At 38.7% G+C, this 14,409-nt stretch overlaps 2 protein-coding genes across 2 annotated transcripts in view; both read left to right on the top strand.

Moving 5' to 3' along the window:
- nup93 (nucleoporin 93) overlaps positions 1-3,884 on the top strand; it is a 34,896-nt gene extending 31,012 nt beyond the window's left edge. The window contains exons 17-22 of the mRNA XM_037682692.1: positions 1,404-1,520; positions 1,613-1,731; positions 1,825-1,942; positions 3,160-3,243; positions 3,327-3,455; positions 3,711-3,884. Of these exons, the coding sequence (XP_037538620.1) occupies positions 1,404-1,520; positions 1,613-1,731; positions 1,825-1,942; positions 3,160-3,243; positions 3,327-3,455; positions 3,711-3,821 (678 nt within the window). The 3' untranslated portion in view covers positions 3,822-3,884. The remainder of the gene's footprint in view (positions 1-1,403; positions 1,521-1,612; positions 1,732-1,824; positions 1,943-3,159; positions 3,244-3,326; positions 3,456-3,710) is intronic.
- Positions 3,885-8,397: 4,513 nt separating this feature from the next.
- Positions 8,398-13,389, top strand: zpd (zona pellucida glycoprotein d). The gene is made up of 10 exons (XM_037682693.1): positions 8,398-8,460; positions 8,581-8,626; positions 8,713-8,820; positions 10,739-10,947; positions 11,027-11,184; positions 11,285-11,399; positions 12,319-12,446; positions 12,539-12,722; positions 12,996-13,101; positions 13,196-13,389. The coding sequence occupies exons 1-10, from the start codon at positions 8,440-8,442 to the stop codon at positions 13,315-13,317; spliced, it is 1,197 nt and encodes a 398-aa protein (XP_037538621.1). The 5' UTR covers positions 8,398-8,439; the 3' UTR covers positions 13,318-13,389.
- The last annotated feature ends 1,020 nt before the right edge of the window (positions 13,390-14,409 follow it).

The raw sequence follows: 14,409 nt of genomic DNA on the forward strand, positions 1-14,409 counted from the left end.
GCCGCCAGCGTTAACACCTCACAGCACGTCTTCCTACACACTTCTCTGATTGAAGGCTCACTGTGTTCATGACTGAAATCATCACTTTACTTTCAGGTGCATTCAGACTTCCAGGAAAGATTATGTGTTGATCAATTAAAGTCCTGTTCAGAACAGCAAACACGCAAAACAAAAGAAATGAGAAAAGTAGAATAAAAGGGCCTGACTGGGTGTTAGATTTAAGAAACTCCTCACATCTACGGCAGTCTTTTATTTAAGTGAGTTTAAACTTGCACTGATAGGTCGAGGGATTCAGATATCTTATTTTTAAATGAATAATTTCAACATAATGTGGTCACATTTCATAATTAGAGGATCCATCACAAAAATCTTTCTCAATATTTAAAATATAAACAAAAAATACATGTCCTTTAAACAAATGGCTGTAAGACATCACCTGCTGAGTTTTATTTTCTTCTCTTTCTGGTGTGTGTTGCAGAACTATAATGAAATAATGCCCCAGTTTTCCTTGAAGGAATGCATATCGCCCGCCACATTTCACGTCAGAGTTTTAGATTGAGTTGTTGTCGTTTTGGTCACACCTTGAAAATAAGATGCGAGAGCTCATGTGATATTGCCAGCCCCTGTTTGTGTTCCCTAGCATGGGTTTTGTGTGTCTTATAAGCATAAAGTAACTAATTACATCAAAATATGTTCGGAAAAATTAATATTTGACCATACAGTAGCAAAGTACAAACTAACGAGTCCACATCAGCTGACAGGGAAGTTGGTTCCCTTCCAGCTTCAACATCTGGGTCCATGTCATAGCTCTATACAGTCACTAGTTGTGAGTCTCAGCTACTACCACACCAAGTTATAGTTCATTATCAGTAAAACTGGCGGTGCCGTCATCATTTTCTTTTGCTAAGTTGTGGTGAACATATTACTTTTTGTGACTACAAATGTTAATTAGTTGGCACATCCAAGGATTACTTTGAGAGTTTCACTAAATCTGCCCACTGGTTCATGAGATATTTTGCTAATTCTACAAACAAACACACAAAAGACTTGAACAAATAAACGACGACTTTATGCTTTGGTGGAACTGGTGAGTTAACGTAAAGATATCACTAAAGACGGTTGCAATCTTTATCAATCGGATTGCCGCTGTGTTAGAAATTATAGGTCGTCTCAGAAAAGAATAAAGCAGGATATGTTTTCTGGTTTCAAGAACTTAATTAATTAAAATACATTCTTCAGTCCATTTTATTAAAAGCATCAGTTAATGTGTGACTGAAAAAATGTGCTTGTTTGAAAAATACATTAGAGTTTGGTATCCAACGAGTCGTCTTGTTCCTGGTGTTTACTGAAATCATCATCAAAGCAAACATTGTTCCCGTCTGAGCGTCTGGATCTCTTTCCAGCCTGGCGTCATAGATAAGTTTGCCGGTGACACCAGAGCGATCATCAGTAAGGTGGCTCTTGAAGCGGAGAACAAAGGCTTGTTTGAGGAGGCGGTCAAACTCTACGAGCTGGCCAAGGTGAGCGCAGCTGCTCGTGTTTGCATGTACTGCAGCAGAATCTTTAAAGCTGCTGAAATCTTTCACGGTCTCTGTGTGTGTGTGCTGTGTAGAACCCAGATAAGGTTTTGGAGCTGATGAACAGGCTGCTCAGTCCAGTCATTGCTCAGGTCAGCGCACCGCAGTCCAACAAAGAGAGGCTGAAGAACATGTCGGTGGCGATAGCTGAGAGGTAAAGACACGCATGAAATGTTGGTGGGGTGGGGGGGGTGGGGGTCCACTCATGCATGTCTAAGACTGGCTCTCTTTTGTGTTTCCACTGCAGGTACCGTTCTCAGGGAATAGCAGCGGAGAAGTCTGTTAATAGTACTTTCTACCTGCTTTTGGACCTGATGACGTTCTTTGACGAGTACCACGCGGGTCACGTCGACAGAGCCTGCGATGTGAGTGAGGAGAGGGGTAGAACTCCCTCATCGTCCACAAACCTAATAACGTTCCTTAAAGCAGGGGTTCTCAAACTTTTTAGGTTCAGGGACCCCCTCATAAGCCTCACGTTTATTAAATATTTTTTTCCAATTTGTCTCTTTAATGCAATGGAAATATTTGTGTAACATAAATACTTAAGACCTGTCCTTTAATAGTGTTAATACAATTTTTATACTTTTAAACATGAGGAATTTTTAATATAAGACACAATTAACAAAATTTTAATTTCAACTTCCAAAAATTACAGTTTTGAGAAAATTAACAGTATCAAAAACCACTTTAAAACTTTACCTATTCACATAATGAACATAATAAATGTGTTGCCACTCCTTCAAATTATTACAGAAAACTCTTTACATAAAACTGGACAGAATCATAACAGGAGTAGTCATACCAAGTAACAGGGCTTAATTTGTAAACTGATCGATGACGGAATGCAAATAGCAGGCGGGCTGGCATGGGGGGGCAGGGGTTCTGGGGGTCCTCCCCCAGAAAATTTTGAATTAAGTAGATGTGATTTCCTGCATTTTGGTGTATTTTAACGGGTTGTTAAACATGTACGTGCTTGTAAAATACATATATACTGTATATATGTATATGTGTATGTATATATACTGGTGTCTATGTTCTTTTTTTTTTTTTTTTTTTTGTGGACCCCAAGGCACCGGGTCGTGCACCCCTTGGGGTCTGGGGACCCCAGTTTGAGAACTACTACCTTAAAGGAATATGTATGGCCTGCTGCATTTTATACTAGAGTTTTAAGATCATCTTATGAGAACGGATCGACTGTTTTGGTCAAACCTTGTAAATGATGAGTAATTTCTTGTGATACTGTGAGATCTGTTGGCACTCACAGTATGTGTAGATGATGACTCTCAGCTACCACCACATCAATAGCTCAGTATCTGTAAACTTACTGAGTTGTAGCTCGTTTTGTGTAAGCTAAAGTCAGTTAGCAGGGGTGGCCATCTTTAAAGTAGATTGACTCCAAATATTAATGACTTTTAGATGTACATCCAGTAATTACTTTCTGAGTTTGATTAAAATCCATCCACTGGTTCATGAGAAGTTTTGCTGAAAGACGGACACGCTGTAAAAGTAAAAGAGCCTTGCTGTAAAATCGTGGGATGATTTTTGATTAATGCTGGGGTTTTTTTTGTTTTCCTGTTTCCAGGTGATGGAGCGTTTAAAGCTGCTTCCGCTCAGTCAGGACAGCGTGGAGGAGAGGGTAGCAGCTTTTAGAAACTTCAGTGATGAGGTGCCCTCAACACGTTCAACACAAAGAGTGTTTTCAGTTCACTTTTTTTGGTTTGTTTTTTGAATGTATATTTGTGTGTTCAGGTGCGTCACAACCTGTCTGAGGTTCTGCTGGCCACCATGAACATCCTCTTCACCCAGTATAAACGTCTGAAGGGGGCGCCAGCCGGCACGCCAGGGCGATCACAAAGAACCGCTGAGGACAGAGGCATGGTGAGTTTTAGAGCACAGAGGGAAAAAAAAACTGCATAAAAACATCTGTAAATGATCCAAAAACTTGTGTTTGAAGCTCTAAGTTCAGCTTTTTGGTGTAGAATGCTTTAAATATGAGGTAATCCCTGGATTAATACATCTGGTGTTTCTGTTAGTAGATATTTTTTTCAGCAGTTACAATAAAATTATATGAGTTGGTTTATTTCAAAGTAATCAATTAAAAAAAAATTAAATCCTCAATCTGCCTTCAAACAGCAACTGCGCAGCCAGGCCAGAGCCCTGATCACCTTCGCTGGCATGATTCCCTACAACATGGCCGGGGACACGAACGCAAGACTGGTGCAGATGGAGTTACTGATGAACTGACACACACACACACACACATAATACACCCCCACCCTCCTGCAAGTCCTTGGATTCTGAAGACTCATTCACAGACTCATCTATGTGCGATCAGTTCGACGTTAACAGACGTTTTGTTTTTTCATCCATCACTTCTTGTCATCTGTGTGTTTATTTTTGTTTTCTGTTTGTATCTTTAAATTTTTTGGAATAAAAAATAAAATGTTTTCAGTTGTCCTTTTATGTTGAAACATTAAATCCCATTTTGTTTTCTTTACGTTTTACTTTGTTTTTCTGCCGTAGCTGATAAATTAACGGTCACACGCTACATGCTGCTGCATCTTTTGAGCCAGTCAGCCGACGCTTGCATCACAGAAGTCTGCAGGATGTTTAAAGTCCTGAATGTGAGCTTTAAATGTCACGTCTCACAAGAGCTTTTGACTTGTGTGTCCACAGTTGTCCTCAAACTGTTTACCCCGTCACATCTGCAAGTACCTTTATTATGGCTTGAGGTATTTTTAACCCAAATTATTCCAGCAATATATCAAAAGGCATCTTTAATCAGTTTTATAGTGATAACCAAACTTTAAAAGTTGGGTTAAATCTAAATTTCACATTTTTACCATCATTTCTGTGCACATTGTTCCCTTTTTTTCTACTTTGTGCATTTTTCCCTTTCAGAAAAAGATTACAACCCAACATATACAAATCTGAATCTTGAGTACCTTTAATGTTTCATTTAGTTTTTCTCAACATGTCTCAACAGAAGGTTTGGTTTAGATGTGAAGAATAAAGTACCATCAAGTAGAGAGTACTTGGAAATTATGTGCACCAAAAAAAAGGGGAAGTCAAAATTTTCAGGGTAATAAACTGGATCTAATTGCGAGTTTCCTGATGGCTCTGAAGGAACGTCCTCTGTTCCCTGTGGCTGCAGGATCTGTGGCAGATGGTTTCAGCTCAGTTACAAGCCTGGGGCCGCAGGAATATTTCTCTTTTGGTGGGATTTCAAGGCAGCAGCGCTTTAAAAACCCAAGTTCCCAAAACGAATGCTACTTTTTTCACATTAAGTTGTTTAATGATATTGAAAGAACAGATGAGAGTTGACTCTCCACCATGGTTTGGTAAACACCAGAGCGAAGGTAAAATAATCCAAAGTGAGTTTTATGTGACCCAACCTGTTCGGATCATTTAGTTGCACATTTTAATTGTCCCAGCATGCCTCAGCTGACCTGAACAAACGGATCAGTAAAGCTCATTAAGCAGCTGAAGTTGACTTGAACCCCCCGTCTTCATCAGTTTTTGGCTCTCACTTTGTCCCTCAGTCTGACCTGAGAAAAAACGCAGATGGTGTTTTGGCTCATTCTGTTTTGGAAGCGGACGTTTTTAGGTCGAGTACATACGGCTTCACTTAGCTGAAGCATCTTTTATAACGGCTATTCAACTGGAGGCCTGGGGGCCAAATCAGGCCCACGGGTGAGCTCAGTTCACCAATGGGTTAATTTTTAAATAAAACTCTATCTTAAACTGTAAAACAAACTTATTGACAATAACTGCTGGATGCCTGGTCCCTGAGCTCTTGGCTTTCAGTAACTGTGGCCCCCTGAGCAATTTAGTTGAACAGCCTTCTTTTATTATATTTGTTTAAACAGTCAAGGAGTTTATACCAGTGGTTCCCAAAGTTAGGGTCAGAACCAATGTGGGTCATGAAACCTCAAGTCTAAGGTCCATAGCTAATTTCCAGATGTCAACTTGCATTTAAAAATTATTTCTTGTGGAGTATTTTCACCTTTATTGTTACAAAGGATAAAAGCATTCCTCATAAATGAATTTTAAAAATAATGTTGCAGAGGTTAAGGTTGTTTATATTATTGTTTATATTGTCATTATGTCCATGTTTCATTGTGCTATTTCCAGTTTTTGTATATTTAAACTGACAATAGATGGGGTCTCCACTCCTGTTTTTACAGACAGCACGGATTAGATTATAAACTAGTTCAAGCTGTTGTGTGTTTTCTATCCGCTGTGAATGTGTTGCTCCTCTCGGTGGACGCTGCTGCAGAAACACCGGCCTGTCAGGTGTGTGTGCTGCAGCTGGTGTTGTGAATCAGGCCGATGACACACACCTCCTAGAAGCCGGCTATTTCACAACACCAGGGTGGCACCGCATCACTCACCACAAAACCGGACCACTTCTGGAAGCTGAAGATGCTACGTTCATGTTCAAAAAAAGAATGCTTTTTGTATCCAATTAATATAACTTCAGATATCAGCAGATTCTGTAAACAGACGTGTTAATAAATGTTTCCTATGTCTGCTGGGTCTTGTGTCGTTTATGACAGTTTTATCAATTTTAGCTCAAGTTCAAGAACAGAATTGAAACTAAGCATCAAAGCATCAGATTTTAAATGTTAGCTTTGAGTTTTCAGCCAAGGAGAGAAATTTAACCATTTCATTTTGTAATAAATGCACCAGCAGATCATTATAAGGTAGCTCATGAACCCTGTCAGTGGCATCAAGTTTTATAAATTTACAGCCTTTTTCTCACCTGGCTGATTTAAATGCACATCAAAGGTGCAATGAATCACTTAAAATTTGATAAAGTATGAGTTTTTGCTGGCTTTAGTTCATAGAAGAAAAAAAAATACAAAAGTAGACTGTGTGACTCCATCTGCTCAGGTGTAGTTTGTTTTAACTGACCAGAAGATCTGATGGTAGTAATAAAAATCTTATGAAACATCAAGTTAAATCATTAAAACGTGATTTATGTAACGTTTAGACATTTCAGTCATGTTCAACTTTATTTACACTTTCCCCCATAAAGGCACTAAAATCTTACAAATTCTTGTAAAAACTTTATTTTTTGGAATCAACTTCATTTGCTCTTTTTTTGTCGTGTGCCACCTTTGGATATTTGCTACTTTTACCGTTTTGCAACATTTTGCTTTGAGCTATCATTTTGCTGCGTTTAGCTTGAAACTACAATTTAGCTTTATTTAATTACAATTTTGCCACTTTTAGCTACCTTTTGCTACTTTTAACTATTACAGACTTGCTGCTTTTAGCTACATTCCATCACTTTTAGCTATCCTTTATGCTATCATTTTGCTGTTCGTTTATGCTCCTTTTCTGCTCCTTTTATATGCAATTTTATTTATTTTAGCTATTGCTTTGCTTTATAGCTTTAGTATCTGTTTAGGTGATACTAGTTTTAGCCTTGTTGCTCTAATTTTAGCTTCAGTTTGCAATGCTTAACTACTGTCCTGCTCATTGTAGCTTTAGCATTTTGCTGATTTTAGCTACTATTTTTTAGTTTTCCTAACTTTAACATTGTTTTGCAAAGTGTAGCAACAAGTTTTCTAATTTTAGCACAAAATTCAAGTTTAGCTCCAGCTCTGTTGCTTTTAGCTGCTCTGCTCATTTTAGCTTGTGTCTTGCTCATCTCTTGCTGTTTTAATTTAGCAGCTCAATTCAGCTACTTCAGCTAAATCATTCAGCACTTAGGATTCATGCAAAAAAGTGCAGTTTCTCTAGTTTTCCTTTATTTCTTCAAAGCACTTTAGCTGAAATTGGAGCTTGTTTATTAATTTGTTATCTAATAATACTAATAATTAAACATAACAGCCTGCAGTTGGATCTGCACACAGAGTTGGACTGTCAAGGACAAATATTTTACCAAGTCTAATATCATTCGCAATAGGCCTATGTACAAACAATATAGTGCTGAAAGAACTGATTGTGAACTATTTCATGTTTTTGCTTTGAAAAATACAGAAAATATATTTTTTAAAACAGAGAACCAGAACCAAACATGATCTGCTGCACAGCAGTGTCAGCGATCAGAACCTGATCAGGTCCATCTGAAGCAGATGGTCTGCTTCAAGTCCAGTCTGGTCGGGTCTGAGGCCCTCAGGGTGGGACCAGTTGGCACAACCAGGATCACTGTGGCCTGATTATGGATCCCTTCAGGACATTCCTGTCTCTGATCCCAGGAAAGAACATATCTCTTCCATTCTTACAGTACCAGCTCTGAAACAAAATTTAAACTGTTCTTAGATTTTTATTGTTTCTTTACGTCAGCCCTAAGTTGTAGTTTGTATTTTCTAGAGGGAAAAAAATATATATCACAATTATTTCCTAAATTTCTGTAAATTGTTTTAGTTGAAATGGTGAAGTTAGAAAAACACAGAAAATCTTTTTGTCTTTTAAAGTGACATTCAGCGGAGAACTTGTTAAATTGACAATAAAACGTGACTCACTGTAGTTTGTATGATAAAACTCAGGAGGTGAAGCATGTCTGTTTTATCATTTTCAATATGAGAACTAAATTCTCTAATGTTTTGCAGATAAAATATTAAAAGCAGAAAATTAAAAATACCCGGAAACGGCACCTAATTTTCAAATACTTAAATAAAAGAAGTATGTATTTCCCTTATACAAACGGACTCATTAAAGCTTATAAAAATAATAACTTTTGTTATGAAGTGGATAAAAATCAATACGTTGCTTTTAATTTCTGGTGTTTAACGAGCTGCTCTCAGGTGTTTCTGATTGCAGAGCTGCAGGTGTTGAAAACCACCTGAGGGGAGGCGAGAGTCCCAGTCGACCTCAAGTTCAGTTTGAAATATTCTCATATTTTACTGAAATGAACCGAAAAGGCTTTGAGGTGAGTGAAGACACTGGTTTCAGACAACAAATGTGGCTTTTTTGTTCAGTCTGACAGGGAATTGTTTGGAAATATTGAAAAAGGAACTCCTAAAATGTGAATATTTATACTTTAAAACAGCTGGTCCTCGTGTTTTTCCTCGGCTTCTTGAGCAACAGAGTTGATGGTGAGAAAATTATCTTTATTAGTTTCATGCGCAGGGATTTTTGTTGTAAAATCCAATATATATTTGTATGTGCTGTGTTTGTGCAGGAATATGCAGTGTGGAGCATTGCACAAACCCCAGAACATGTGTCCTGTTTGAGGACCAGAAAAGCTGCCAGTGCGCCCCTGGATTTTATTCTGACCAGTGTGACAAAAGTAGGCTCTTTATCGCTGGCCTTGATTCTCTTTCTTACATTGTACTTTGTCCTAAAATGATCAATTTCTCCTTTTTATTTTTTAATCTAAAACAAAATTCCATGAATTGTTTTTACATGTGCAGTGGGTAGAGCTTGATAAAACAAATAGACTGACACTAAAAGATTGCCTCAAATGGTGAAGAAGTAAGGAAGATGTGTCAATTTTTAGGTTAGATTTTTATCCTTTTTTTTTTTTTTTTTTCAATCTTTTTTTTTTTTTTTAAACAAACAACCAGTGATTTTGATCTGCAACAAATCAACATAACTTTATTTCTTAAGATAATTGGATTAAATTTTCAGAAGAAGCAGGAAGTGACATGTCGTCCACATTGACTACTATATTCATGAACAACCGTATAGTAGTTTCATGCAAACAAAATGGGCCCTAGTAAACTAGATGTTTTAATGAAGGATCAAAGAGAAACCATTTTTGCTGTTTTGCATCTGGCATGACAGGGTGTTAAGCATCATCATGGTTAGGGTCTCAAACCATGTTCTCAAACATCATCTCGTCATGAAAGTCATTCAGTAAATAAAAAAGCATTATATTTTAAAGCCATCTATCGAGTGTTGTGAGCCCGAACGTGCTCGACGTTTTCATCATATGAAAACTGCAGAATCTTCCAAAACGTGGTGAAAGAGTAATCTCCAGGCTACGTCGTGCTAAAAATTCTGAGTGTCTTAAGCTTACCACAAACATATGCCAGTGGAACGACATGGCACTGGGGTTGTCTCGTGGCTAGCAGGGGGGTTGAATTCCCATTACCAAAAAAAAAAAAGGGTGGGGGGGTCAGGATTTAATACTTTGGTCCGAGCCACAGGCGGGCCATTTTCACATGAAACATTACCTTAAGTCTGATGCCAGACATCTTTTCTTGGTTGCAGGTTACCATACCATTTTATTTATAAAGCACTTAAACAGCGACAAGGCCAACCAAAGTGCTGAGGTTCATCATGGGGGGCCGAGATGGGGCAGGGCAGCCGACTCGGGACCCAAAGGCCCTGGCCTGGGCTCGATCCCCAGTGGTTACACATCTCATGGTGTCTCTGAGCAGGACACCCCATCCAGTTGCTCCCCGGACACCCCCCATAGCCACATGACACATTATCAACAAGAATTTGATCATGTCATTCAACGTTCTTCTCGCATCAGATCCATTGATTTTAATTTTTTTTGTTTAAATCCAGCTTTTAAAATGTATAAGGGCAGTGTTTTTTTCAAACTGTGGGCTGCGGCCTAGGGGTGCCCCAGAAAGCTGGAGTTGATAATAATAATAATAATTTAATTAATTAAAATAATAATGAATCGCCCACTTGGACGATCTGTAGCTCATTTCCAGATAAACGTGTTTGAGAGTGAGAGGTTGGATTTCTTTAGTTCTGCTGTCAACAGTTAAAAATAATTTTAATTTACATTTGTCCCCCATTGGGAATGTAAGTGTTTAAAACATGTTAGTTAATAACTTTTTTTTTTAAATGCTCATCAGCTTTAATAATTGAATATAGTGAATAAAAGTTAAAACATTCTAAAAGTTGTTTCTTTACATATATTGTAGCATTATTTGTGGGTTTGTGAGAGGGGCCTTGGCCAGAAGCTAATGCTGTTTGGGGGGGCTATGGCATGGAGAAGTTTGGGAACCCCTGTCTTAGGGGGCCAGATCTGGCCCGGGGGCCTAGACTTTGACGTGTGTCAAGTTGCTGGAAGGGAAAATGTCCGTTATTTGCTCTACATCTGTGAAACTTGGATTTAACTCAATTTAAATGTGAGGAATGACCCCTATTTGCCCCCCACCCCTAAATAAGTAAAAATGTATTTTAATTTTGAGTTGAAAGTGAATTTACAAACGACCTTGATCGCCCCTACTTTTCTTTGACAGGTGCCCAGTTAAAAGTGATGTGTGGCAAAGACTACATGGCGATCCGAGCGACGGAAGACTTCTTCACTCACCTCGGCGTGCCGCTGGAGTCCCTCCATCTGCCCAACAAGGCCTGTCACGCTCAACGAGAAGTTATTGATGACGTTTCATATTACATGTTCAAGATTTCTAAAGAGAAATATCTGGCCTGTGGAGGCAAACCGTTCAAGGTAAAGCAGGAGTATTTGTTATTTAAAGGCGAACACTTTTTTTTTTCTTAAGGTGACTCGTTTGGTCTCCCCCTTGTAGAAAAATTCAACCCACTTGTTGTATTCTGTGAGCGTGCGATCAGAACCACATGTGACTGGAAACATCATCAGAGATTCGATTGTTAAGATGAACTTCACGTGCATCTATCCGTACACCAGAAGGGTCAGCCTGCCTTTTCCAGTCGTACCTGTTTCCAGGTGAGACGTGATTTGAAAAACTGTCATTTTCCTTTGGTTTTAGTGTAAGGTGTCGGGCTTTATTTATTTTTTTAATTTAAAATATTCTTTGTTCTCTCAGTGAAACTGTGATGCATATCGATGAAATGGATGCCACCATCCGGATGCTGCTGTTTTCAGATGAAACGTACACAAAGTCCTACGCAGTAACTCCAACTATCGAGCTCAGAGACAAGGTGGGTTCAGGCCAACAGGTGCAGTTTAAAGTTGTTCAAATGCTTTTTAATTTTTAAAGGACATGGGTCCATTTTCAAAAATTCAGACTTTAAACTAAGATTTATATGGAGATGACTGTCGGAACAATACCTGTAACCATAAGAATAAAGATGTCGTCAAGTTTGTCCATAGAGGAGAAAAGAAAAGTGTGCCAACGTTAAGACTGAAGATTAAAGGTACTCATTGCAATGCTATGAACCACACTTCAGGAAAACCTTTTGTTTTAAATTCTTAGTTTGCAACCCACTGAGCAAGGAGACGTCTAAACGTCTTTTTAAAGTCGTTTCTGCACGTCTAAATTGGGTCCCTCAGAGATGCAGACTGTGACGCCAGAAGACGTCTTAGTTTCGACGTCTGACATGTTAATATAGAAGTCTTTTCCACGTCAACTAACTATTTTAAATAGGCTCTTATTATATTTAACTTATTTAATGAGCACCTTTAAACAGCTGTGGCCAGACAGAGGTGCAGATCCAGAACATGCGCTGTATGTCTATTGGTGTTCTGGTGTAACATTTGTTCCCTCTGCCTCAGCAGGTCCAAGTTTTTTTTATTATTTTTTTTAAATAAATAAAAAATCATTTTAAAATTGTCTTATGGTTTGATCTTATAAAGTTCTCAGTTGCTGAAACAGTCGGTTGCCCCAGTGCATGCTGGGAATCCAAGCTCAACATTTGATTCAGAAGTCTTGATCGAACTTCATAGAGGTGGATCAGATATTTTGCCTTTTTTATTTTTTGTTGTTGTGGTTTTTTTTTGTTTTTTTTTTTTATTGTTTTGAGAACTAAAATAAATGTGAGCTGAAATCTGGCAAATCCACATTTTAAACTACCTCTGGCCTGTATTTAATAAATCTTGCAACCTGTTTTGTGTTTGAAGGTGTATGTAGAGGTGGCTGTGACGGAGCCTGCAGACTACTTCCTGCTGCGGGTCGATGAGTGTTGGGCCACTCAGACCTCCCAGCCCAACTCTACAGAGGGACTGGCTCACAGTCTGATCCATAACGGGTCAGAGCAGCTCTTCATATCCAGTCTTTTTATAGGGTTTTTATTTTAATTGATTAAAAATTCCTCACTACCACCTCCTGTCATCTCCTCAGCTGTGTGGACGACTCCACCGTCTCCTTCCTGGACGTGGACACGTTGAAGTCTGGACAAAATGGAGAAAGCTCCACCATTCGATACAGCTTCGACATGTTTCGCTTCATAACTGAACCTCATGAGCTCTACCTGCACTGCACCGTGCAGCTGTGTGAGGTGGAAGACCAGAAGTCCTGCCTGCCTGTAAGCTCATTTAAATCTGGTTTCTCATACGAGGGCTTTATTGCAGCATACTACATGTTCAGAAAAATATAATTTGGAAAACTCAATCCTGGTCCTAAAAGGCCATTATCCTACATGTTCTCATTTGCAACACACCTGGTTTGAACCAGTGAATGGTGGATCAGGTGTTGAAGTAGGGAAACGAAGCATCACGATAGGGGGGGACCAGGACCAGGATTGGACACCCCTGGTTTATTGCATGTATCTGTGTGATTAATTAAAAATTCTTCACAGAACTGTAATTCAGTGAGTAAAAGGGAAGCAGTAAGGGAATATCCCCGCCATGGTCTCCTGTCTTATGGGCCCATAAAGATTGAAATGCCAGACAAACCTCAGTCCAGTAAGTATTTAACTCCTCTTCATGCCTCTACGGTCACTTATCAGTCTTGTTTTTTGTTCTGGCAGTATTTGATGCCTTTTTTGACATTTTTCAGGTTTGTTGACGACAGTGGTGTTGCCTGTGGCCGGCGTCTGGACTGTGTGCTTCTTTATTGCCCTCCTCATCACCGTGGCAAAAGCAGGCAACAGGCGGATAGCAAAGATGGACGAGTTCTGACGACCATGCTGCTGGCAGCAATAATAAACTTTAACAAAGTCTTTATAAACATGATGATCGTTTTTTGTTTGTCTCAACATAACTGGAAAGCTTGCTTACTGTTTTTAATAAAATTTCTTAAGGTTTGTTTTCAAAAACTAAAAGATGTATGCTACAAAGTCCATAAATCTTAAAAAAATATATTAAAAGCATACTTAATGTAGCTAAACATTTCACTGTACGGTTAATTTTTTTTTTTTCCATTGTGTTTGTCATTTTATCTTAAATGTCTGAACACTATGAATACAGAAACATAAATATGGTCAATACTGGTACTTTAAAATAACTTGCATATATATATTTTTTTTTTTATTTAATTGAAGTTGTTTCGACCTGCTGCAGTTCTCCGTTACGGCCCGCAGAGGGCGCACTTTTCACTCTGGTGTTTAGAGAATCTAGAGGAGGGGGTGGAGTCTTCACCGGAAGTATGAAAAAAAAAAAATCACGGTTCGCGTTTTTGTTTACGGTCTGAAACATATGAGGGTATTTTCATTTAGCAGTTTCGTGCCATTAGTTTAAAGCGGCTTACCTGTGTAGAAACACCCCAGGTAGAATTTGACAGGCACTTTGGATCCTTTTTTTTTCGTGCGCGTTTGAAACTAAGGAAAAAAACTTTGACCTTGAGCTCGGATGTTTGCATCTGGATGGATTTTCTAACTTCAGCATTGACTGCAGCTGGGAAGTGACGGGGAGAAAAAAAACAATCAGGAGTTCAGAAATGGATTAATGTTTACAACGGGTGTGTACATTTCTGTGGAAGCTTTTATAACTTAAAAAAAAAAAAAAGCCCACTTGTTGAAGAAAATTGTGAGAGAGAAAAAAAAAATCGGGCTGCACTTCTGTCAGGAGGAGGTTGGTTCATCATCTTCATCACACCTTTTGAAGAAGACTGTGGTCACAGAGGAAGATGGGATCTCAGCTGCTCCTCATCACATTGTTATCTCTGATGTTCTGCAGGACTGGGGCAAACTTCTCTGAAGAAAGCATCAATGCTGAGGTAAAGTGAAGTCTGTGATACATTGAAATTTACATCTGCACTGTAAGATTTTTTTT

This window comes from Nematolebias whitei, chromosome 10 (assembly GCF_014905685.2).
Source record: "Nematolebias whitei isolate Nwh7 chromosome 10, NemWhi1, whole genome shotgun sequence".
NCBI classification, from domain to species: domain Eukaryota; kingdom Metazoa; phylum Chordata; class Actinopteri; order Cyprinodontiformes; family Rivulidae; genus Nematolebias; species Nematolebias whitei.

What these genes read in the sequence shown, in the direction of transcription:
- zpd (XM_037682693.1), top strand. Translation starts at nt 8,440, where the DNA reads ATGAACCGAAAAGGCTTTGAG. An exon ending in TTCTGACCAGTGTGACAAAA is followed by an intron (nt 8,821 to 10,738) that starts GTAGGCTCTTTA and finishes TTTCTTTGACAG; the next exon opens with GTGCCCAGTTAAAAGTGATG. An exon ending in CTATCGAGCTCAGAGACAAG is followed by an intron (nt 11,400 to 12,318) that starts GTGGGTTCAGGC and finishes TTGTGTTTGAAG; the next exon opens with GTGTATGTAGAGGTGGCTGT.